Source organism: Syngnathoides biaculeatus, chromosome 4 (genome assembly GCF_019802595.1).
Source record: "Syngnathoides biaculeatus isolate LvHL_M chromosome 4, ASM1980259v1, whole genome shotgun sequence".
NCBI classification, from domain to species: Eukaryota; Metazoa; Chordata; class Actinopteri; order Syngnathiformes; family Syngnathidae; genus Syngnathoides; species Syngnathoides biaculeatus.
In genome coordinates this window covers 6,007,651-6,031,674 of record NC_084643.1, presented here as the reverse complement: position 1 = coordinate 6,031,674, position 24,024 = coordinate 6,007,651, and the positions used below count along the sequence as shown (strand labels likewise).

Below are 24,024 nucleotides of genomic sequence, written 5' to 3'. Positions count from 1 at the left end.
CATGTTCCGATATTTGGATCGGAGTTACGATTCGGTGGCGAGGGTCCGCTCCCTCCGCCACTTTCCGCTCCCGCGTACGCAAACGGACGCGACGCGGCACAAGCGACGCCGACATCAGGAATCGTTCACGCCGTCCCGAGCTCGCGTGCTGCGCTAATCAGGTTCTCTCGAGCTCACGAGAACGCGCCACCCTAAAACGGGCTCTGCAGCGAGCAAGCGTGCAAGGACCAAACCCGAGCGTCACCGCCTGACTGCCAAGGAGGGAAATGAGGGTTAAAAAAAAAAAAAAAAAAGAAAAGAAAACAGACATTGGCAATCTCAGATCTAGAAAATAAGCACTTTGTCTTCCAGTAAGTACTTTGTGACGACTGTATTACATATTCAGGCTGTGTTTTGCATATCTGTCTGCGAGAAGCTAATTATCTGGCGAGATGCTGAAGCGTCTTGATTAAAATTGGTGCCCTGGCTGCGCACGCTGACGTGTTCGCGCGTGATGGAGGAGAGAGCGGAAACGGTGAAACTGTTGCCAGTGTTGTGCCTCCATCGCGCATGTGCGCCGGCGTACATGCTGAGAGGCTCGCCTGTGGTTAGGTTACAACTCCCCGCAGCGCAGCAGAGCAGCGTTTTGTTGCGTCACACTGAGCCCGCTAATAACGGGCTCAACCACAAAGGCCGTCCGCTGCTCCGTTTCTCATCTTCCAGCAGACGCTGATTAGGCGGCCTTGACGCGTTAAGCGGCGTATTGTTGTATAACACGGCACGTCCGGCCTTTTTAGTCCCAGTTTGAAGTGGCTGAAACTTCTGAGATTGAGCGCGTTCCCTTCCCAGTGGCCAAACATCTTCCGATTTGTTCCGCTTTACAAACATTTTTCGCATTGGAAATAACCTGCTAGAGGGTTAAAGGTCAAGTGTCATGCCGATAAACATTCTAAAACAGATACTGTAATGAAAAATGCATAGAACATTATTCACTTCAATGTCTGTACGAAAAGATAAATATGAGAGGAGAGCGCGTCATCCGTGCGCAAAGTTGCGGAAGTCTCATTCGACATTCAAGCGGTAGCCATATTGGCTGCACCTTCTGTCCGTGACGTCACGCCGGGATATTCGCCATTGAAGACACGCGGTGCCACCTACTAGTGGAGACGAACACGCCCATTCTGACACTTTTCGAAGAAGAGAACATCTCATAACCGAGTGAAGTGACCGCATGTGGCCAAACCGCCTCCCCGTCCGATCCAGGCATCCACGACAAGCCACCCCGGCGGCGCCCCGTCCGCCGATCACGGCTTCAGCCGGGGTGGCACATTGACACATTTAGCACCAGATTACAGATTACGTCGCCCCCCACAACTATTATTATTATTATTATTTTTTTTTTTTTTAGTAACTGTATACACACACCTACCTGTCATTCGGAACCCACGAAGCTCTCGTCCTTTGCACCCGTGCAATCCATTTTTGACTACTGCCAGACAGAACACACGCCTGCCTTTGGTGTGGCCAGCGTGGGATGAATTCCCGCTCAGTGATGGTGTCGATATCTGACTGGCGACCAGTTCAGGGTGTGGCCCGAAGCTAACTGGGATAGGCTCCAGCTTTCCCGCAACCCTTCTGAGGATAAGCGGCTTGGATAATGATATAATCACTCCCGATTAACGTCCAGCGTTTACGACGTTTTAGGGACTTGAACGCTCAGATTGCCTCCAGGGTAGGAGACTTTCAAGCCTTTGTGTCCAGAATGGAAGGGAAGCTGACAAGGGACACATTTGTTTTTTTGTTTGTTTTCGGCGTATCGCGATAATAGCGATGATGATTGTTTTTGTCATAGCAACCGTGAAGTGAAATTTTGAAACTGTTTCAACTCTAAAAAAAAAAACAAAAACTGTAATAGTGCTAGCGGTTGAACGACTAAAGAGGTTTTTTTTCATGTTTTTGTGTTGTTTGTTTCAGTCGTTTAATCAATGACGTCGTGGATATTTGTTGTAGTACGGTGCACGAGTCCCCAAGATATTTTTTTTTTTTGCACCACGGACTGGTTTCATGTCGAGACGTATTTAGACGGGAAGCCATAAAAGTGAACAAAACACACAGACCGTAACCCGGAAAGGACTCGACATTGCTCCTTCGTAAAAAGAAAAGATTTAAGATGTTGTGTCAAGCAGCGAAACAAACTCACAAGTCTACAGAAACATTTTGTCTGCCAAGTTTAAGAAAAATGCCAAAGTGATCGTGAGATCCTTCATCACCCTGCGAGATGATCAACCGCCGAAAACACAAATGTGGCATTTCAGAAAAAAATAGATACATGTGCAAATACCTGGAAATACAAGCACTCATATTTTTCAATTAATATGCCACTCAAATGTATGTAAGAGAAAAAAAAATCAAAGTGAGATTTAAATTAAATTCATCTTCAATGTTTTACTAATTGGCGGCACGGTGGCTCAGCTGGTGAAGCGTTGGCCTCACAGTTCTGAGGACCCGGGTTCAATCCCGGACCCACCTGTGTGGAGTTTGCATGTTCCCCCTGCGCCTGCGTTGGGTTTCCTCCGGGCACTCCGGTTTCCTCCCACATCCCAAAAACATGCAACATGAATTAAACGCTCTAACGTGTGATTGTGAGTGCGACTGTTTGTCTCGTTGTGCCCTGCGATTGGCTAGCGACCAGTTCAGGGTGTACTCCGCCTCCTGCCTGTTGCTAGCTGGGATAGGCTCTAGCACTTCCCCGCGACCCTCGTGAGGATAAGCGGCAAAGAAATTGGATGGATGGACCCCAAATTGCACCAAGGTGTGATTGTGAGTGCGACTGTTGTTTGTCTCTGTGTGCCATGTGATTGGCTAGCAACCAGTTCCGCGTGACCCTCGTGAGGATAAGTGGTAAAGAAATTGGATGGATGGACCCCAAATTGCACCAAGGTGTGATTGTGAGTGCGACTGTTGTTTGTCTCTGTGTGCCATGTGATTGGCTAGCAACCAGTTCCGCGTGACCCTCGTGAGGATAAGTGGTAAAGAAAATGGATGGATGGATTGTTGGATGGATGGTTGTTTTATTTAAATGGCAGCACGGTGGCTCAGCTGGTAAAGCGTTGGCCTCACAGTTCTAGGGACCTGGGTTCAATCCAAATGTGTGGAGTTTGCATGTTCTCCCCGCACCTGCGTGGGTTTTCTCCGGGCACTCCGGTTTCCTCCCGCATCCCAAAAATATGCAAGATTAATTGGACACTCTAAATTGCACATAGGTGTGACTGTGAGCGCGGCTGTTTGTCTCCATGTGCCCTGCGATGGACTAGCGACCAGTTCATGGTGTACCCCCGCCTTCTGCCCGTTGACAGCTAGGATAGGCTCCAGCACTCCTGCGACCCTCGTGAGGATAAGCGGCAAAGAAAATGGATGGATGGATGTTTTATTAAATTAGCATTACTCAGTGTGGCGTTGGCTGACAACAAAACCTTAACCCAAGTCATTTTCAGTGTTAAAAATAAATTTAAAACGCAGTTGTAATGAATTATTGCCATCAGTCACGAAATAAGAACTTTACAAAAAAAAAAAAGTTACCATCAAATAATGGGTAAAAATGCATCTTTTTACCTTCCGTGAAGTTTTTTTTCCATGTACAGCACATTAGCACTGTGAATGAAATATGTTTTAAACACACACTCACAAAAATAGAACAGCACTAAGTTTCGACTTAATTTGGGTCAGGACCAAATTGTCCTCCTACATTGTTAACCACTTCCTGCACGCGACAGAATTTGAAGGATTTGTCCGCCACTGACTGAGAACTGGAGCAAAACGACACGAATGAAAACGGGGACACCCGCGGCGCGAGGTAACAATGCCGAGCGTAAAGCAACAACGGGTGTTACGACCGCGTGCGAAAGGGCAGTCAAGGACGCCGCCGAGTTCCAGCAGTGTGTTTCACGCACGGCGCGCTGTCAGACTCCGGCAAACCTTTCTCCCCCGGCTCCCGCGGCACGCAACATCCTTGCCACGGGAATTTAATTGCTCCGTAAACAAGCCTTTTGTTTGGTCTGCTCACACAGACAAGCTGCATTCAAACCTTCAGTCAGCCCTGCAGTGAGAAAACCCCAAAAAGCACAACAAAAAGATTCTCGAAGGGCGCGAGTCAACGACGCAATATGTGCTGACGACATATATTTACAATACGTGAACTGGAAGTCCTTATCTTTTTGACAAGCCTAATCTTACGAAGACGGGAATTTTTTTTTTTTTTTTTTCATTGTTAAATGGTCACTTACCGTTATCATATCCTGTCTGGCGTTATCGTGATGGATGTCGAAAAAAACCAAAACATTGTTTCTTTTTGCGTCTTCCACAGACGTACGAGCGGCAGTTCAGAATGCCGGAGCAGAGAGACGGGGGCCTGTTGCAACTCCTGGCGGATCCTTCCCCGCCCAAAAACCAGCTCCGCAGCACTCTTCTTCCCGCGCCCGCTCCCTCCCCTGTGCAACCGATCCAGCACACCCCCGCGCAACAGTTCCAACACGTTCAGCAGCAGCAGCAGCAGCACCAAGTCAGCCCGGACTGGATCACGTTCAGAGCCGATTCGACGCATTCCGAGCCGGCTGTCGATTTAATGGGATCCGGTCGGAGTGCAAACGCGCTAATGGATTCTAATGCAGCGTTCCCACCAACGGTGACCCAAAGCCACTCACCTCAGAGATCTTTGACTCCAGACCTTCAGTTGCCGGTCGTGACGGATGCCAGTATTCTCAACTTGACCTCTCTGAGCAGGTATTTGCCTTCGTAGCGGCTCTCACCACACGCTGTACTAAAAAAAACCAATCACCTTCTTACCCAGAAAATACAAATTCCTCATCACGAGAGACGATCAATGTTCATATACCGCGTATCATAGCAGTGGAGAGATTCCATGCAAATGCTGCCAGTGACGCGAGAGAATGTTAGTTAGCAGCAGCTAGCAGCTGATGGGGATGATTAGATGAGGCATCATTTACACATCCATCCATTATCTACCACTTTTCAGGGGTTGCGGGGGAAGTAGACTTCCCTTTCCCCAGCCACTTCTTCCAGCTCCAGTTCTAGGATCCGGATGCGTTCCCAAGCTAGCCGAGAGACCGCGTGTCCTGGGTCGTCCCCCGGGGGTCTCTTTCCGGTGGGACGTGCCCGGAACACCTCACCAGGGAGGCGTCCGGGAGGCATCCGAATCAGATGCCCCAGCCACTTCATCCGGCTCCTCTCGATGCGGAGGAGCCAGCGGCTCGGCACTGAGCCCCTCCCTGATGACCGAGCTTCTCACCCTATCTCTAAGGGAGAACCCGGACACCCTGAACTCATTTCAGCCATTTACACATTATTAGCTTTTTATTTTCCTGGAGGAAAAAGTCCAATATTTATTAGATTCTTGGAGTGGATTCTGAAAGAGCCGCACAATTTACTCATCTGAATCTTACAGTGAGAGTTCTACTAAGCGTGATAAAACAATACAATAAATGTGTGCGTCACAGTCTTCACATAACGAGAGGGTGGATAATGCAATGTCGTTTTGTCCGCATGACTGGTTATGTCTTGATGTCATGGTAATCCGGTTTTCCGGTACAATCCAGTTTATCATTGTTTTTTTTTTTTTTGATCCACAAAACAATATTTCTACAATGCACCTTCCTCATCTGGATTGTTCTGTGTTCTTTATCCAGGGGGAAAGGCTTGCAGGAAGTTAATGAACAGCTCTTTGGGAACATCAAGCGAAAGTACAGCAGGAAAGAATCCCAGAAGGTACTCGCTAATCCTCACAGTGCTGACGCGCTGTGGGGAAGACAGTCCGAAAAAGAAACGGGGAGTCCATCAAATCCAGAGGACAGGCAGCGGTACAGACAGGAAGAGACGACGGAGCAATTCCGAGAAGAAAGAGAGGAAAGAAGGAAGGATGAAAGACAGCAAATAAATACCGGTAGGAAAGGGGAAGAAGAGAACAGAGGGTTGCCCGTGCCGACAGAGGAAGGAAAAGGAAGAAAAAGGCGGAGAAAGCCTTCTTTGGAAGAGTCCTTTCCTGCTGCGGAACAATCCCTCCAACGGCAGGATTCTAACGCGGCAGAGAAGTACCAGCACAAGCCTACAGATCCCAAAGTAGCTCACAAGATGGAGATTCACAAAAATGACTCGAGGCTCACAAGTCAGGCTGACGTCGGTGGAGAGAAGTCAGAGAAAACTGAAAGACCGGATAAAAGTGACAAAAGAGAAAAGGCAGAATGGATAGACAGGGCAGAAAAGGATGACTCAGTCAGGAGTGGCACGGATCCAGAATCCACTTTTAGTGTGAGCAGAATGAAAAGGAACCCAGTGGGACGTCCCAAGAACAGGATCGATCCACATAAACACAGAGATCTTGCCCTTAACATCGGTAAGCCAGTCTTCTCCGCAAGTCCCAGACTCCCAAGTCCAAACCCCAGCCCCAGCCCCAAGGGAAGTATCAGTCCAAGCCTAAGCCCTAAAGCCAGGCCGAACTTCAGCCCCAGCCCCAGACCAAGGGCAACCCTGATTCCGAGTCCGAGCCACAGCACCGTCTCTACAGTCAGCTCCAGATCTAGTAAGTCTAAGGACAGATGGTTGTACCTGAAAGCAAAAAGTCACACCAGCATCACCTCTCCCCAGAGAGATATCTGCAGTAGTCCGTCAACGGTAGTTGATCCACCCTCTGCATTCCCTATAACTCCTTCTAGTCCGCTCTATACGAATACCGACAGTCTGACCGTCCACATGCCCATCAAACGAAAACGAGGACGGCCCAAGAAACAGCCCCTTCTGACTGTAGAAACCATCCACGAGGGGACATCCACTTCACCCCCAAGCCCCCTACTAGCGCAAGAAACCTCTGCCGGGCTAAACCGCAGGAGGAAGTCTAATCCGCTAACAACAGCAATGAATACAAAATTAGTACAAATGGTGCCAACGAATACCAGTTCCAATTCCAGTGGTCCAAAAGTTAAACGTGGCAGAAGCAACTCAAAACCAGTAAACAAGGTCAAGCTTGGGAAGATGCAAAGCATCCTGAATGAAATCCTGTCGAGCTCGAGTAAGAACAGCACCATAAAGTCTCCTTCCGCGCCTGTTGCCTCCGCGATGAATGCCGTGGCATCAACCATTGAGGCACGACTGGGAAAACAGATCAACGTCAGCAAGAGAGGAACCATCTACATTGGGAAGAAGAGAGGCCGCAAACCCCGAGCCGAAATGCAAGGCGCCAACCTTCCGAAGAGTGTCAGGGACAAGCCTTGCATGACTATCTCCACAACCGGTCTCTACGAAAGCTCCGTCATGTCCGCCGCTACTTCATCCCCCAATTCCAGTGCTCCGCCAATGCGAGCCAGCCACCCTGATGCCTCTATGCCTAGTCTGCAACCCATCTCAGCCCTGCCCCCCAAACCTGTAGCTCGAGGATTCCTCTCCGGAGGGTGGAAACTGTCCCCTCCACGTCTTCTAGCGAATTCACCCTCCCAGCTTTCAGAAGGTGCATCGGTGAAGGAGGTCACCTTGTCGCCCATCAGTGAGTCCCACAGCGAGGAGACGATTCCCAGTGACAGCGGGATCGGGACCGACAACAACAGCACTTCGGATCAAACCGAGAAAGGCCCTGCGTCTCGGCGCAGGTGCGGTAACCCTTTGTATGGACGTAGCTATTGTACTCAAAGTTGTGATGTTATTAAATGCGTTATATCGTTGCAGGTATTCTTTTGATCTGTGCGGATTTGAGGCTGCGGAGGCTGCTGCTCTGGAAGCGTCCGCCAGAGGCAACAGAGCTCGAAGTGAACGACAAGCTTCTGTGGACAACTTCCTTTCTCAGCAGGAGAAGAAGCAAAAACATAATCGACGAAAGAGGAAGTGTCTTCAGAGCCGGGATCATATTCACTTTCTTTCTGAACTCGAGGAGGTTGGCCACAAATCTCATTATTTTTTGCTCCGTAGTCAAATATGTATCGTATCTTTCTGATCCTGTCCAACCCCCCCACTTCCAGGTTGTCGCCAAGCTCCAGCAGCTCCGAGTGTCTCACCGAAGATACACCTGTTACCCTCAGAATCCCTATCCCTCTATTTTCCGCCTTAACTTCCACCATTACTACCCGGTCGCCTACGACACGTACCCTTGCGACTCCGGTCCGTACGTCCGTAGGAGCGCCGAGCTGAAGGCCAAGAGGAGACGCGGTCGTCCGGCCAAAGCCAGCGAGCCCATCGCTTCGAAGATACCGTTTGTTCAAGGGTACGGCTATCCGCTGGCAGGGGGGAATTACTATGCAGCACCGTACGCGATGCCTTACACGCCCCATCTAAGCCTGGGCTATTTCCCCCCTGCACCTCCGTTCTACCTGCCTCACCACTCCCTCGGTCACGTCCCCCCGTCACCATTTATGAGACCTGCTGTCCCCCCGCCCAAGGCCTTTCACACCAGTGGACACTCAAAGCTCCAGCCGGGGGTCACGCATCACCGCAGCGGCGGCGGCCAACTTCAGGGCCCGTCTGCAAGAGGGGAGGGCTTAGGATCCGTCGGCAGCGGCAGCGCAGGTGGTCTCGGTGGTCTTCGCCTCCACAAGCGGAAGCACAAGCACAAACACAAGCACAAAGACGAACCCTTACTCTCTCCGCGAGACCGGCAAGAGTTGGGCGGGCTCTTCAGTGGCGCCAAGGCCAATTCACATCGCAACATGCTGAGCGACATGCGCGGTCAAGGCCCTTCAACGCATCAGGAGAAGAGGCCCAACGGCAGAGGCTCAGGACTGGGATCCACTTTAGGGATGTTCGAGCCGGAAAAACTGTCCTCGCACTCCCTTTCTGACGGCCGCTTCCACCTGCGTCCGACCGGGCAGCCGATGAACAACAGCTTCACGAGCAGCTACAGAAACCAATCGCGGCAGCAGGAATCCGCTTCCTTCCTCTTCTTGGGGTCGCAGGAGAACGAGTGCGGGTCGAGGAGCAGGAAGATGAGGCCGACTGTGTTTGGAGATCAAGGCCTGATGTCACTACAAAGTGCCAGGCAGGGGCCGGTACAGATGAACGAGCGCGCCAGTCCCCCCCTCTCTGGTAAGAACCACTTAGTGTGCATTAAGGTAATGGGAACTTGAGCACTTACAGTACACGACACGCTGTGCGGTTTATCACATCATACTTCACAGCCAAATCTGGAGTCCGCTTCCGATGCCGCTTTCTTGGGTTGAATGTGCAATGTGTAGTTTTTTACTACGTTTACTCATACCCTGGCGTCATTCGGTGTTACAATGAAATGTTATTTCTTGAGTGTTTTACTTTTTTTTCCGGAAATGACACAAAAAAAAAGTGGCAACATATTGTAAGTGTCCAAAAATGGTTGATGTAGTATTTAAAAATACCAGGTTCCATTAAATTGATGCAAAAGATTGCGTTTCCTCAAAATGGTCAGGAATATGATTATTAAATTCAAAAATACAAAATGACTATATCAATAAGGCGGCACGGTGGGGCAGCTGGTAAAGTGTTGGCCTCACAGTTCTAAGTATTCGGGTTCGATCCACGTCCAACATCATGTCCTCGTCTCGGAGTCCTGCAATTGGGTCCGCTCCCGCACCGTTGGTTCGTGACAGGCGGCAATGATTAGCTGTAGCTGTCTTGTGAAGAGGTGGCACGGTGGCTCAGCTGGTAAAGCGTGAGCCTCACTGTTCTGAGGACCCGGGTTCAATCCATGTCTGACATCATGTCCTCGTCTTGGAGTCCTGCATTTGGGTCCGCCCCCGCACCGTTGGTTCGTGACAGGCAGCAGTAATTACTGTAGCCGTAGCTGTCTTGTGAAGAGACAGCACGGTGGGGGAGCTGGAAAGCGTTGGCCTCACAGTTCTGAGGACCCGGGTTCGATCCACGTCTAACATCATGTCCTCGTTTCGGAGTCCTGCATTTGGGTCCGCCCCCGCACCGTTGGTTCGTGACAGGCGGCAATAATTAGCTATAGCTGTCTTGTGAAGAGGTGGCATGGTGGATCAGCTTGAAAGTGTTGGCCTCACAGTTCTGCGGTCCCGGGTCTGATTCCGAGGCCGCCCGTGTGGAGTTTGCATGTTCTCCCCGTGGCTGCGTGGGTTTTCTCCGGGCGCTACGGTTTCCCCCCACATCTCAAAACATGCAACATTAATTGGACACTCTAAATTGCCACTAGGTGTGATTGTGAGTGCGACTGTTTGTCTCCGTGTGCCCTGTGATTGGCTGGCGACCAGTTCAGGGTGTACCCCGCCTCCTGCCTGTTGACAGCACTCCCTGCGACCCTCGTGAGGATAAGTGGGAAAGAAAATGGATGGATATATTAATAATTTAGGGCGGAATCTTTGTATCTTATGTAAAGGTTGTGCCCTCCCAGAACATTTTTCATACAAACTCGCTGAATGTTCGGACAGGTTCTGAATAATTTGGGGTCTAACCAAACCTGATGGCAACGATTTAACGGCTCTCGTATTAATCCATTTTGGTGCGTGAGATGCGGGACGACGACGGTGGCGGATTCCTTTTCTGCTGGTGAGGCTGGACGAGTTTCTGTCAAGCAGAACTTGTCTTTAGGGCCACACCAAAACCAGTTGGTTCATGTTCTGAACCAAGTGAAACCCGTGCTGACCTTAACCCTAATAGCTTGTCTTAATATATTCTTCTGATGATAATATGTGCCTTGATTCCCTGCTAGACCAGCAAATGAATAAAACAATTTCTTTGGCAGCTTTCCCCAATTTTTTATGAATATAAAAGCAGAAAATATACAACTACAGCCCGACTTAGAAGCATTTAAGGAGGCGGTTTAGTCCAGAATTACCACACCGGAGTTCAGATGGATTTTTTTTTTTTTTAATACACTCCGAGTCCTGCCGCTTGTGAGCACATCTGGCTCGGGATCGAGAGACCGTAATGCATGGATGGAGACAACTATAATTCACCAATCTCCCCCCCCCTCCCCCCACTCCTGCCAATGCCTTTGCCAGAGATATATTATTCACACAGTGTGATTTATTTTCTACAGACACGCCGTAAAAAGCCCTCGCCTGTGTTAAAAGAGCTGGCTGGCAGCCAGGGGTGGGGGGTGGGGGGCGTGGGGGGGTTTAATGACTGGGGCCTCGTCCAGTGGCGGGGAGGAGAAGGCGAGGGCTCGGTTAAAATACACCCCCCCCCCACCACCACCACCACCACCCCCCCAGGGTATCCAGGACGGATGACTCATATATACACTGCACCCCCCCCCCTCCACCCATCCCCGCTCCCAACCAGCACATGTCCTCATGCATGCCCCCCCCCCCCCACTTTCCAATTGAATGTCTTCTTATCCTCCCTTTTACACATTTTTTTTTCCTCCTTATTTTCCTTCGATGGTTCGGAATCCACACGTTCGCATGCAGACTTTCTCCCCCCCCCACCCCCCACTTTCACTTCCCCCTCTCTCTTTTTTTTTCCAGGTCTCCCCTCCCCCTTGTTCCCCCCATCACCCTCTCCTTTTCCTATTCCCCCTGCCCCTCCTCTAGCATGACTTACTGCTTCACTTCACAGCTTTAGTCCAATTAAAAATACAGGCGCGCATGCATACATGCGGCCGAACCTCGCGCAAAAAAACCCGCTGCAATGCACATGCAGTATTTTTCACCATAACTCTACGATATTGTTTGATATTGTATCGGCTATTTTCTGATGTTCATCCAACGGATTAATGAGGACAATTTGCTTGAAGTCACGCGCTCGCACCGAAGGATCTTGTAAAATAACAGTCGTCAAAGATCAAACCTGCAATGTGCCTGCGGCGGGGGGGCCTTCCTATTGCGCGGGGGGAACAGGTCGTCAGCGCTATATGGACCCTCGCTCTGCTGAAGGTCACCCATTTTATGTTCCGTGTATGCAGCTCATAAATTTCATCTACTTTGTGTGCATGTGTGCGCGAGAGAGCGAGAGAGCTCAGTTGAGCTGATAACGAGCGCCGCTCATAAACTCTCGATACTTATTGCTTTCTGCATTAGACTAATTTCATCGTCTGCGCCGAATTCTCGGGCGACAACAGAACGTGATGTTCCCGTGAGTCGTAAATGGAGGGTGGTCAGGCCTCGCGTTATCGCTCCTCCGAGTCGCGACTCTCAGTGTGTCTTTTTGGTTCTCCGTAATTCTTCGCGACTGCAACTTTACAGTTTGCTTTAGTTACGTACGTAGGACCGAGGACTGCTAGCTTTGTTTTTTTTTATTGGCCTATTTCACAGCTTTTATTTTGATAAGCTCTTGTTCAAAAGAGCACTGAGCCACCAGAAGAAATTGAATCTGCACAAGACATAAAGATGCATTTTGCACAAAACAGACTTACCATAATTTCCGGCCTACAAGCCGCGACTTTTTTCGCACGCTTACATTCCTGGAGTTTATGCGCTAGCGTTAGCGTTAGTGCACCTGGTTATAAGCCTCAGTATCCAGAAAGAGATTAATGCTAGCGCAGTGCTAGCATTAGTGTGGGACTAGCGTTAGCGCGGCACTAGCGTTAGCGCACCTGGTTATTAGCCTCGGTGCATAGAAAGAGTTTAATGCTAGCACGGCGCTAGCGTTAGCGCACCTGGTTATAAGACTTGGTACACAGAAAGAGTTTAATGCTAGCGCCGTGCTAGCATTAGCGCACCTGGTCTTAGCAGCGCTAGCGTTAAACTTTTTCTGTGTACCAAGGCTTATAATCAGGTGCGGTCTGTAGGCCGGGAATTACAGTCCTCAAAGGGGTCTAACCTACAGTATTTTCACTTGATATTGTCAAAAATACATCCAGAAAATGAATGCTAACGAGCGCAGCGCTAGCGTGAAAACTTGTTCTGTGTACCGAGGCTTATAACCAGGTGCGCTAATGCTATCGCCACCCTAACGGTAGCCCCACGCTAACGCTCGCCCTGCGCTAACACTAGCTAGCTTTAAACTCTTTCTGTGTACCGAGGCTTATAACCAGGTGCGATCTGTAGGCCGGGAATTGCGGAGGTCAAAGGGGTCTAACCTACAGTATTTTCACTTGTTATTATAAAAAAATACATCCAGACGCTCATTCTAGAGGCGACAATTATGCCGTATGACTCTGCAGAGGTAGAGAATTGCTGGAGTTTAACGGCACTGCTCTGACAGTGGAGCTTCCAGAGAATGAATACCGTAATTCCCGGCCTACACAGTGCACTTGGTTATAAGCCTCGGTACACAGAAAGAGTTTAACTCTAGCGCCGCCCTAGCGCTAGCACCACGCTAACGCTAGCCCGCGCTCATGCTAGCTAGTGTTAGACTCTTTCTGTGTACCGAGGCTTATAACCAGGTGCGATCTGTATGCCGGGAATTACGGTACTCAAATGGGTCGAATCTACAGTATTGGCACTTGATATTGTTAAAAATACATCCAGACGCTCAATCTTGAGGCGACAATTATGCCGTATGGCTCCGCAGAGGTGCACAGAAAGAGTTTAATGCATTAACGCGCTGCTAGCGTTAAACTCTTTCTGTGTACCGAGGCTTGTAACCAGGTGCGCTAACACTAGCGCCGCACTAATGCTAGCGCCGCATCACCGCATAAACCGCAGGGTTGAAAGCGTGTGAAAATATTCGCGGCTTGTAGGCCGGAAAATTACGGTAGGTTTGTTCTCGGGCGATTTCCAACACTTTAAAATGGTTCAGAACGCGACATGGAGACAGACCAATAGCACCGCACCTGCTAAATTGACAATTGCTGTAATCTGTCAGCCGACGCGATTCCACTGGACCAGCCTGGTGGTCGCTAAATCTCGTCTAGTCTGCAGTTGACGACGACGTTGACAAAATTCTTTTTTTGTTTTAAAAAATCCTTTTCCACTAATGTAATACGAAAATAGAGAAAAGCATTTTGCCTGCGGACCGGCGTCTGATTGCGCTTCTCCTTCATGTTTTGGCGTTGGTTGATTTGGAATCCTTGAATCGATGCCCGGACGGAGACGGAAAGGGAAAAAAAAAAAAAAAAAAGAGAGAGAGAAAACGGCAGAGAGGGACCGAGCTCAGAAAGCGCTTTTCTGAAATCAAGTAGGAAATTAGAAATTGGAGCATTAATTATAGTGTGTGCGTGTGCTTGCGTGGCTTTTGGCAGCCTTTGCTCCAGATGCACAAGGTTGTGATTGTGTGGTAACGTACGAAATGGTTGAAGGAGACGTTTCTGCGGGTTTCCTCCTCTCTGCTCCCAAGCAGACAATTACAGGAATGGATACGCTCTCCTGGCTCAGCTGGGCTTTCAAAGGCTCGTATGAATATGTCAAAATGAGCAGGAAGCTCTTCAAGTCAAAGAAAAATAGAAGACATTCCCTCCATGAGCGAAATTGGCATCATGTCCCCCCGCGCAGGATGTTGGTTTGAATTTGAAGTCGAACTCTTTTGGAATCGCCGCCTTCTCTGTATTCACCTGGCTGGTTTGGACTTTTGCAGGTGCTCCCGGGAAGCGTCGGTACAAGCGCAGAGAGGTGGAGCAGATCCAGAAGGAGGTGAGAAGGATGCACTCCTTGAACTTCGAACATGTGCAGAAGATCCTCCGTGCCAAGCGCCTCCAGCGACAAGCCAAAACGGGAAACAACATGATCAAGAGACGACCCGGACGGCCCCGGAAGCAACCCCCGGATGATGAATCGGGCCCGGTCGGCAGGAGGGAGGAGAACCGGGCCGACGGGAGGACTCAGAGGATGCCTGTTCTGGAGAGGTGTGACGAACCGCCGGCTAGACAGACCCTCAGGCCCACTCCGACCCCAGAACCTCTGGAGTTTTCCGATCACGATTCCATCTCGGCGACCATCGAGAAGGTGGTCCACAAAGCCCGCTCCGTGCCTGCGCCGGCCAAAGGGGGCAAACGCAGGGGCAGGGCCAAGGATAACCTCTGGTCCCCCTCCAATCAGTAGAGCCGTCGGTCTCGCCACCTTTTCAATCCGGCGACTCCTCGGTGCACTTTTTGATTCAGGAGAAGGACCCGGCTCGGAACAGTCGCGGTGCCGAGCCTTCGAAGGAATCCTCGGACCCGCGTTTAATACGGCGCTCTCTGCTTTCGTTCGATACTGAATCTGATGCTATACAATTTGTGCGGTACTAATGCTAGCGTAGGGTGTTCTGTGGTTTTTACGTATCTGCTAGTGACGTGTATGGTACGTGATGATACTGTGTCAGACCGTGGCGCGAGCCATGTATTTACCAGCAAGGGGAAGGGATGGGGTTAGGATACAGATAAAACTAAAACTGTGCAGCTCAGCTTCTTTTCTGCCTTTCTGAGGGAGCCTGTCGAAGAGAAGACAGCAGTCGTTCAGCCACCTTCCTCTTGTACCTCCCCCTAATGTTTGCGCTTAATGTCCGTCGCGTCGGTGTTCCCTTTTAGCTTCTCGGCGGGGATTTGTTTTCTCGTTCCACCCCGTTTATCTTCAATCCCATTTCCTTTCCTCGCCTCCGCCTTCTCCCAATCCAGAAGTTTATCGTCAAGCCCCCCCCCCCCCCAACTTATCCTGGACGCCGACTTTAAGGCAATACGGTAGACGAGAACCGTCCTAGACTGTACATAGACGCGACTCTCGCTCTCGCTCGCCTTTTCGACAGGGAAAACCAGCCCGCGGACACGTGCCGGAATTCAGTATATCCCGTTTAATTGTTGTACGATAGACGACGAACGTTGCGTATAGTTTCAATAACCCCCCCCCCTAAAAAAAAAAAACAAAAAAACCCAAAAAACACACGTATGCGACTCAAGACACGTTTGTTTTCAGATCCAAACCGCATATCCAGCCGCACGCGCGCTCGTAATTGTGTTTATATCTCGGGAGGGGGAAAGGGGGCGTCGTACGCAGTGGGAATATCAGGTGTTGTTTGTGTTTTTTTTGTTTTGTCGTTGTAAACCCGAAAAGTCGGTTTAATGCACTATGAAAAACTGTACACTTGCGTCAATCAAATGCAGCACTTAAATGCTTGTTCCAGCCTTATGGTTTTTTTTTTTTTTTGGCCTCGGATGGTGCGTTCTGTCCATTTCCGGAGAGCATGCGTTACTTTTAATCAATTTTTATATGCAGGCCGCGCAGCCAAAAGCGTCAGAACCGAAGCCCGGCTAGGAATTGAACGGAGAGGGCTCGCCCCGATACTGCACAGCGTTCGGAAAAGCCCCTTCCCCTCCCCCGCTCTTTATACTTTCTTTTGAAAAATAATTTTTTGGGACCTCAAAAAAAAAAAAAATCCAGTATTTTGAAACCAAAGTCTCAGTATTAATTGTGAGGATGTGTTATTTAACGGAATTTGAATCAGCGTCTTCATCGTGTCGGCACCAATGTAAATCCCCCCCCCGTGCACTCTAGAATGTAGCCAGGATTGTTTTATTATCAACGTGTACTGACCGTGTCCTTTTTTTTTTTTTTTTTTTTTCCTATCAATCTCTTCACTCGTGTTTATCCCGTATGTAAAGAAATATTATTGCGTGTGTTCTATTTCAGGAGATTTGCGTTTTCTTCGGACAGGGTGGGATTCTCAGTTGCAGCGGCTCGACTTTGTGCCTTATGATTTCTGTGCTCCTCTGACGGGAAAGGACATTTGACCTGAGGAATGGCAAGCGGCATTTAACGCTCAACCCCAAACATCGATATTGACGTATCGATGAGTCTCACATGTGTATCTCGGACGTCTGAACGTGATTTGAGTCCAGTTGTCCTCGCTGTTAGACGACTTTCAAACTGGAGATACGCGGCGTTAAAGCTTCACTTACGTAGCAGTTTTACTTTAAAATACATTTTTTTTTTTACTGGTTATGAATTAGGCGTTATGAAATCTTTTATAAACTGCTTAATTCAATACAGCAAGAGCGACTGACATCCTGCCAAATAGTTAGCATACGTTTAGTTCTATTGCTTTGGCCATCTGCTAAATATAATTCATCCGTGATAAAAAATTATTTGTATAACAATTTACAATAAGCTGTGAAACGCTCCACGGTTAACCTTAACCGGGTGTGAAAATACACATTTCTTTTTTTATGGGGAGGGGCATTTTGACACGTTCTATGTGGTCAAATTTGCCCTCGATTAATCTATTCATTTTGAAACATCATTTTCAAAAAAACTTGTTCTGAACTCCGGGTTCTATGCCAGCGTTGTATAGGAGGAGAATGCCATAAGGGAGTTGTGAGCGTGTGCAGCTCGACTTTTCATCTGCTCGCGTACACGTTGTTCAACGTTAGACTGCAAATTAATTCTTTGAAAAGTCAGGAGCACTTTTTTTTTTCTGGTTGCAAACGAGTTCTCCATTTATTTTTTTTTTTTTTAATTCAGTTGCTTCAACACACCATGAATCAACAATCAGTTTCGCACGATCGACGAACTCCTTAAATATCAATTATTACTCCCATCTCTGGTACAAAGTGTTAATGGCTATTTGGGATTGTGTCATAAAAATAAACAAAACAACAACAACAACACAGCATTGAACCAGCAAGTTCGTCTTGAGGGCCGCACGGTGGTATAACTGGAAAGCGTTGGCCTCACAGTTCTGAGGTTCAAATCCCACCTGTGTGGAGTTTGCATGTTCTCCCCGTGCCTGCGTGGCTTTTCTCCAGGGACTCCGGTTTCCTCCCACATCCCGAAAACATGCAACATTAACCGGACACTCTAAATTGCCCCTAGGTGTGATTGTGAGTGCGGCTGTTAATTGTCTCAATGTGCCCTGCGATTGGCCGGCGACCAGTTCAGGGTGTACCCCGCCTCCTGTCCGTTAACAGCTGGGATAGGCTCCAGCGCTCCCCGCGACCCTTGTGAGGATAGGCGGCTAAGAAAATGGATGGATGGATGGAAGTCTTGTCTTGAGCATGCTCCAAGGCCAACACACAGTCCAGCTGGAAAATCACCACATTGACTTATTTTGGTGGAGTTGTTACAAACTTATTTTTGTCACGGTCTACATTGTAGGTACAGTTTCCCTCGGAGGGCCGTTATGAATGTGATACCATGAAAATCTTTCACCTCATCATATTCCCAGATGAAATTTACGAGCTAGTTTTGTAATCTCAAATCAAGGGCAACAGGTTTTTTTTTTTTTTTTTTTTTTAACTATATTGCTGTTGTTTGGGTGCAGAATATTGCTTGCAATATCTCAGTGTTATCATTTATGATGTGGCAATTTGAAACTTTAGTACAGATTTTTTTTTTTTAAGTTAAGTTAAGTTTTTAAGTTTACTGGAAGTTGATACTCAAATTTTGCCTTCGCGGGCCACATAAAACCATTCGGCTAGCTAGATTTGGCCCCCCCGGGCCTTGAGTTTGACACCTGTGTATTATAAATCAGTCAGTGGCAAGGCTGGTACGCCGAAATGCAGATTATTATTATTTTTTTCTGTTATTTATCAACCCAGAAAACACTTATTGGCAGTCCATCCCCACATATTCAAGAATTCTTTGTGTTTAGAAAAAAAAAAAATGCAATTTTAATGGGCATCAATTATCTCCGGATTTTCGCTATTTGGGGTCGGGCGATCGGCAGGGGTGGGGGTGGGGTGGTGGGGGGGTTCTGCACTGTAATCCAAACATGTCTTATCGCAGCGTTGAAGGAAGGATCTTGATCCCAGAGTGTTGGAGCAGAAATAGGAGTCCCTTGCTGGATAACAGCTACTTTGCCCGCAGCCAAGTCGGGCCAGTGCAGTAGCACCAAGACAACACCCCCGCAAACCCTCCAAAATACAACAACCCCCCCCCCCCCTCCTCCCCTTTGACCTTGCTCCGCGTGAAGACTCAATCCGGTCTGCGTTGTGGATCGTGCACGTGCGCCCCCCCCCCCCCCCCCCCATCCCCGTCTCGTCCGATATCCGCCACCAGCCGACGCTCCGGTGCCTTCTAACACTGACAAGTATTGTCTTAAAAGCCGAGCTTTGACGCAGACTGGCCCCGTCTCGTGCTCCCGACGAGGGTTTCTGGTGTCGGGTGTTGACCGACCGGTAAATTTTTGGGATCGTTCTGTGAGACGGCAGCGAATAGTATCAATAAAGTGCGGATGAGATCACTGAGAAAGAAAAAAAAAAAAGAAAAAAGTAAATAAACAAGAAATGTACTTCTTTAGAGCACAAAGCGAGGGCATACAGTATTTTAGTTTGTATACATAGTGAATTTGAACCTTTTTCTAGAGTGGCTTTCCTTTCTTCGCATGCTCAACTTGATTGTATGCATAAATATTTTAGATGAGCCGAACGTTGAATTTGGAGCAACACACTTGTACATTGTTTGATATTTTTTTTTCTCTCCTTTTTTTGTAATGGATTTTTTAATTCATGAAGCATTTTTGTACATTGTATGAATATTAAAAAAAAACAAAACAAAACAAACAAACAACAACCTGCAAATATTTGACATATAGAGTAAATACTAGATGCGCATGCATATGCATATATTCTTCACCGTATGTATGTGTACGTCTACACATATATTTTGTATTTGCATTCGCTAGCATACAGATATATGTCTTTAAGCACATATATACATGCAATATATATGTATATCCATGTCTGCCGGCATGCTTTTGGTCATGTTTCTCTTCCATGATCTTGTAGGTATTTTGTTTTGTTTTTGTTGAACTTTTTTTTTTTTTCCTGAGAAAGAAAAGCTCATTCTTTTGCTGTCCTTCTGTCGGCTGGCTGCATTGAGCACTTATTAAGAAGAACTACCGTTGAAGTTGTTCATGTTATCCATTGTGTGAAATATTAAATGACTTTATTGAAAGCTTATCACGAGGGTGCTGTTTTTTTTTTATTTTGGTGTACACTTGATGCTAAATGTCAGCCAGATGGAGCGAATGGAGCTTTACCACGGAGAGAATCCTCTCATCAGACTATGGCGCAGTCTCACGCGGATGTACACGTACTTTCCTCTCTTGCTTGCGCAACAGCCAAGCCGCCATCCGGCCCGTCGCCCTTACTCGTTAGTGGGCCGGGCTGCGGGCTGCTCTCCGATTGGACCCGCCGCGTGTGGGGAAATGCGGCGCCATTGGCTGGAGCCCGCTAGTAAAATTCTTCTTGTTACCATGGTTGCAGGGGTGAGCTGCCCAAATGTGATGCTGTGGTGCTGATGGAACCATTGGCACCGCCGTTGTAAAAAATAAATAAATAATAATCATAATAATGATAATGACGGCAGCCATGAGTAGCTGCAATGAAATTCCTCTCCCCTCTCTGCACAAACAAAACTCCCGAAAGGATGAAGTGAGCGTCCTTCCTTCTATCTTATTTGTTCTTAAACAAGGTAACGTTCACCTCACACTGCGTTGAGATGAGACGTGCGAGACCAACGTCAAGGGAGCTGGTTCTCAATCTGAGACCCGCAGCTGGACGTGGAACGTGGAAAAAAAAAAAAAAAAAAAAGTAGCACTCTTTCAAGTTCTTGGTGTTCTTCGTCCTCGGAGTCGGCAACGAAGTCGTCGCCGGCAACCTTGATGCAATAGCAAGGAAAAACCTTCTTCGATGAGCGCTGAACTGTTTCACATTTCGAATTTAAACACCATAACTATAACCTCAATTATTCTTGTATCAGTATTTCACTTCCCCTCAGTGACGAGCTGAATCATATCCCAGCTGACTTCGGGTGAGGTGGGGTCTGCCCTCGACGCCTCGGCCGGGATTCAAACCCAAAGCCTATTGACTGTGAGCCAGAAGCGCTGTTCGCCGACATCCCACAGCAAATCCTGTCAGGATTCTGCATCTATTTAAAGGGACGCAATTTAACATCCAGGTATACCAGTAGGTTTTTTTTTCAAATAGTACAAAGTTGGGTGGCACGGTGGCTCAGCTGGTAAAGCGTTGGCCTTACAGTTCTGAGGACCCGGGTTCCATCCCGGCACTTCCTGTGTTGAGTTTGCATGTTCTCCCCGCGCCTGATTGTCAGTTTGCACCAGAGTCATCGGACCTTGCTGAATGTCTTTTTGGATCCTGCCAGGCCTCGCATTTTTCTGCCTCTGCCTTGTTTCGAACTGCTTTTTGGTATCGACCCGCTTCCGAAATAAAACCACGTCTAACGTCATGTCCTCGTCTTGGAGTCCTGCATTTGGGTCCGCCCCCGCACCGTTGGTTCGTGACAGGCAGCAATAATTAGCTGAAGCGGTCTTGTGAAAAGGGGGCACGGAGGGTAAGCTGGAGAGCGTTGACCTCACAGGTCTGAGGACCCGGGTTCGATCCCGGACCCGCCTGTGTGGAGTTTGCATGTTCTCCCCGCGCCTGCGTGGATTTCCTCCGGGCACTCCGGTTTCCTCCTACATCCCAAAAAACATGCAACATTAATTGGACACTCTAAATTGTCCATAGGTGTGATTGTGCGTCTGACTGTTGCCTGTCTCTATGTGCCCCCTGCGATTAGCTGGCGACCAGTTCAGGGTGTACGCCGCCTCCTGCCCGTTGACAGCTGGGATAGGCTCCGGCACTCCTCGGGACCCTTGTGAGGATAAGCGGCTAAGAAAATGGATGGATGGATGGATAGTAGAAAGTTGACATATTAGACACATGTTATGAGCGTAGACTCCATTGTATATCCTTATATAATCTTTGTGATCATCTGTCTATTTTGCATATTTAGACCGGTTACCAAATAAATTATGCAAGCAGGAGTTCACGATGAAGCCGGTAACGCCCGCGACGACGACAGGGCCGTAAATTCAGCTCGGATGATCTCGCGGCTCGGGCCAACTGAGCGAGAAGATGCTGCGTCACTCCGCCGAGCCGCCATTCATCTCTGTTGCCTGCGCTTCCAAAGATGGATGGAGCTGGCAAAAGTGCTCTCAGCGCCGACTTTCGCCCCTGCCTTCCCCCTTTCTCGTCTCTTCCCTGCACACCTCCAACAGCGATTGAAGACACCACCTGGTGGTGGACGAGTGCGTCAGAGGAAACCGGAACGCCCTGAGAAAACCCACGCAGGGACGGGGAGAACATGCAAACTCCACACAGGTGCGGCCGGGATCGAACCCGGGTCCTCAGACCTGTGAGGCCGACACTTTACCAGCTGCCCCACCGTGCCGCCTACTGTACAATCCATGTATAGTTATACAATTTTCAATATTACATTCCAAACACAACCTAAAAAGTACTATGAAGTTCCACCTATCCATGACCTGAGCTGCTTATCCTCACAAGGGTCACGGGACAGCCGGAGGCCATCACAGCTATCTTTGGGAAGGAGGCGGGGCACACCCTGAACTGGTCGCCAGCCAATCGCAGGCCACAGTCGCACTCACAATCACACCTGGGGGCAATTTAGAGTGTTTGATTAATGTTGCATGTTTTTTGCAGGGGCCGGGATTTGAACCCCGTTCCTCAGAACTGCGAGGCCAACTCTCTAACCAGTTGCTCCACCGTGTCGGTATGCATATTGTATTCAAAAAAATTACATTTCACGGAGGACATCTCCTACCAGAGTGAACTGTACTGCAAGAATGTGCAATATTAATAGTTATAATAGCAGTGAACATAAATGAACACGCGCTCATTGGCTGGGAGATGATTGCTTCTTAAATTTTCATGCGAGGAAAAATAGAAATGCTGGCCTCTGTTGCCATGGCGACAGTGGGACTCTTTGCAAACAGATTTGCGGACACAATGCGCCGCATAGGAATAAAGACCCCAAAACCGTGCGAAACGAGCACTTCTGTGAATACTCTCCATTTTACGCATTTTGTGTTATTGTAAACAAACATATATATATATATATATATTTTTTTTTTTTTTGAAAAGTCCTCAACCACCACGCTCGCATCCTTGAGGAAGTTTTTGGGTGGTGATGTCGTGCGCCCCCCCCCCCCCAATGGAGGACGACCAGGGATTCGCTTTCTTCAGTTTTGATGAGAAGAAAGCCGGCAAATATTTTCTCTTTATTCTCCGTCTTTCCCACTTGTGCCCCCCCCCCCAATAAGCCGCCTCTCTGTCTCCCATAATTCGGCAGACAAGTCTATTATATGATGCGCTCATATTTTATTAATGGACCCCCGCAGTGAACACACACCTCTTAGCGGATGAGATGATGTGACGCGCCGGGGGCCCTCTTGCGTTAAAAAAAAATGACTTCAAGTCCTCAGTTAGTTTTCCTTTGCGTGTCCCCGACGAGAAGCGTGGGTGGGGTGGGGGGGCCACTTCCACGCTTCCGTCAGGAAACGCCATTCGAGAGGGGGGCGGGGGGCTTTCGGACGGAAACAACAGGGGGAAATAAAATGGAACGTTTATTTCAAAAACGTTAATTGCCCCAAATCCCTAGTAAAATACGAGCTGTTAATGATGCTGCATTAAAGCCCCCCCCCCCCCCCGATTGCTTCGCGCAGATGGGGAAATGTGTGCGCAATGCATATAAAAATGTGTTAATGACGATAAAAGTAAGTAAGTAAGTGCATTTTATTCGTGTAGCATGTTTTACAGAGAGGGCCCATAATACAGTCGTGCATCCGGTATACAAAAAAAAAAAAAAAGCTACTGTAAAGCTAAATTACATCCATATATTTAGACATCTATATATGTTTTTAGCAAATAGCACATTATTTATTATTTCATGAAAGGAAACATGGGGGAATAAAAAGACGCGACGCAATTTACCAAATGCTTCGACCCGATTCGGACACTTTGAAGCGATTCATTTATGACCGAGTTGAATTATGAATTATGAGGAATGCCATGAATACATTTGCGTCACACGGGCAGTGTCATGAGCAAGGCTGGACCGCTGCCAAGAGGGGCGTGGCCTGGCCGCCGCTGTGGGCGGTGTCACCTCTGGCACCTGTCGCCGCCCACAGCTGTTTTCCATGTGCACTCGAATTGGACCGCGTATTTAAGTTTGGAGTTTCGTCACTGGCGTTGCCAGTTCGTTGCCTTGTGTCTTCGTGTGTTGCGTTCACTGCCAGTTGGATTCTCTACCGCTGAGAGTAAATGGAGTGTTGAGCTATCCTCGTCACAGCGATTTTGTGACCTTTGGTTAATCCCGTCCTGTTAAGATTGTTAGTTTGCACCAAAGTCTTCGGACCTTGCTGAATGTCTTTTTGGATCCCGCCTAGCCTCACGTTTTTGTG

The 24,024-nt window shown here is 48.4% G+C and overlaps 1 protein-coding gene across 6 annotated transcripts in view; it reads left to right on the top strand.

The window, feature by feature from the left end:
* The window catches only part of setbp1 (SET binding protein 1), a 70,216-nt gene extending 49,533 nt beyond the window's left edge, over positions 1-20,683 (top strand). For all 6 annotated transcript variants that reach the window (XM_061817884.1, XM_061817882.1, XM_061817885.1 and 3 more), the window contains 5 exons: positions 4,343-4,758; positions 5,682-7,631; positions 7,708-7,912; positions 7,998-9,057; positions 14,422-20,683. In XM_061817884.1, coding sequence (XP_061673868.1) covers positions 4,343-4,758; positions 5,682-7,631; positions 7,708-7,912; positions 7,998-9,057; positions 14,422-14,885 — 4,095 coding nt within the window. In that variant the 3' untranslated portion in view covers positions 14,886-20,683. The remainder of the gene's footprint in view (positions 1-4,342; positions 4,759-5,681; positions 7,632-7,707; positions 7,913-7,997; positions 9,058-14,421) is intronic.
* The last annotated feature ends 3,341 nt before the right edge of the window (positions 20,684-24,024 follow it).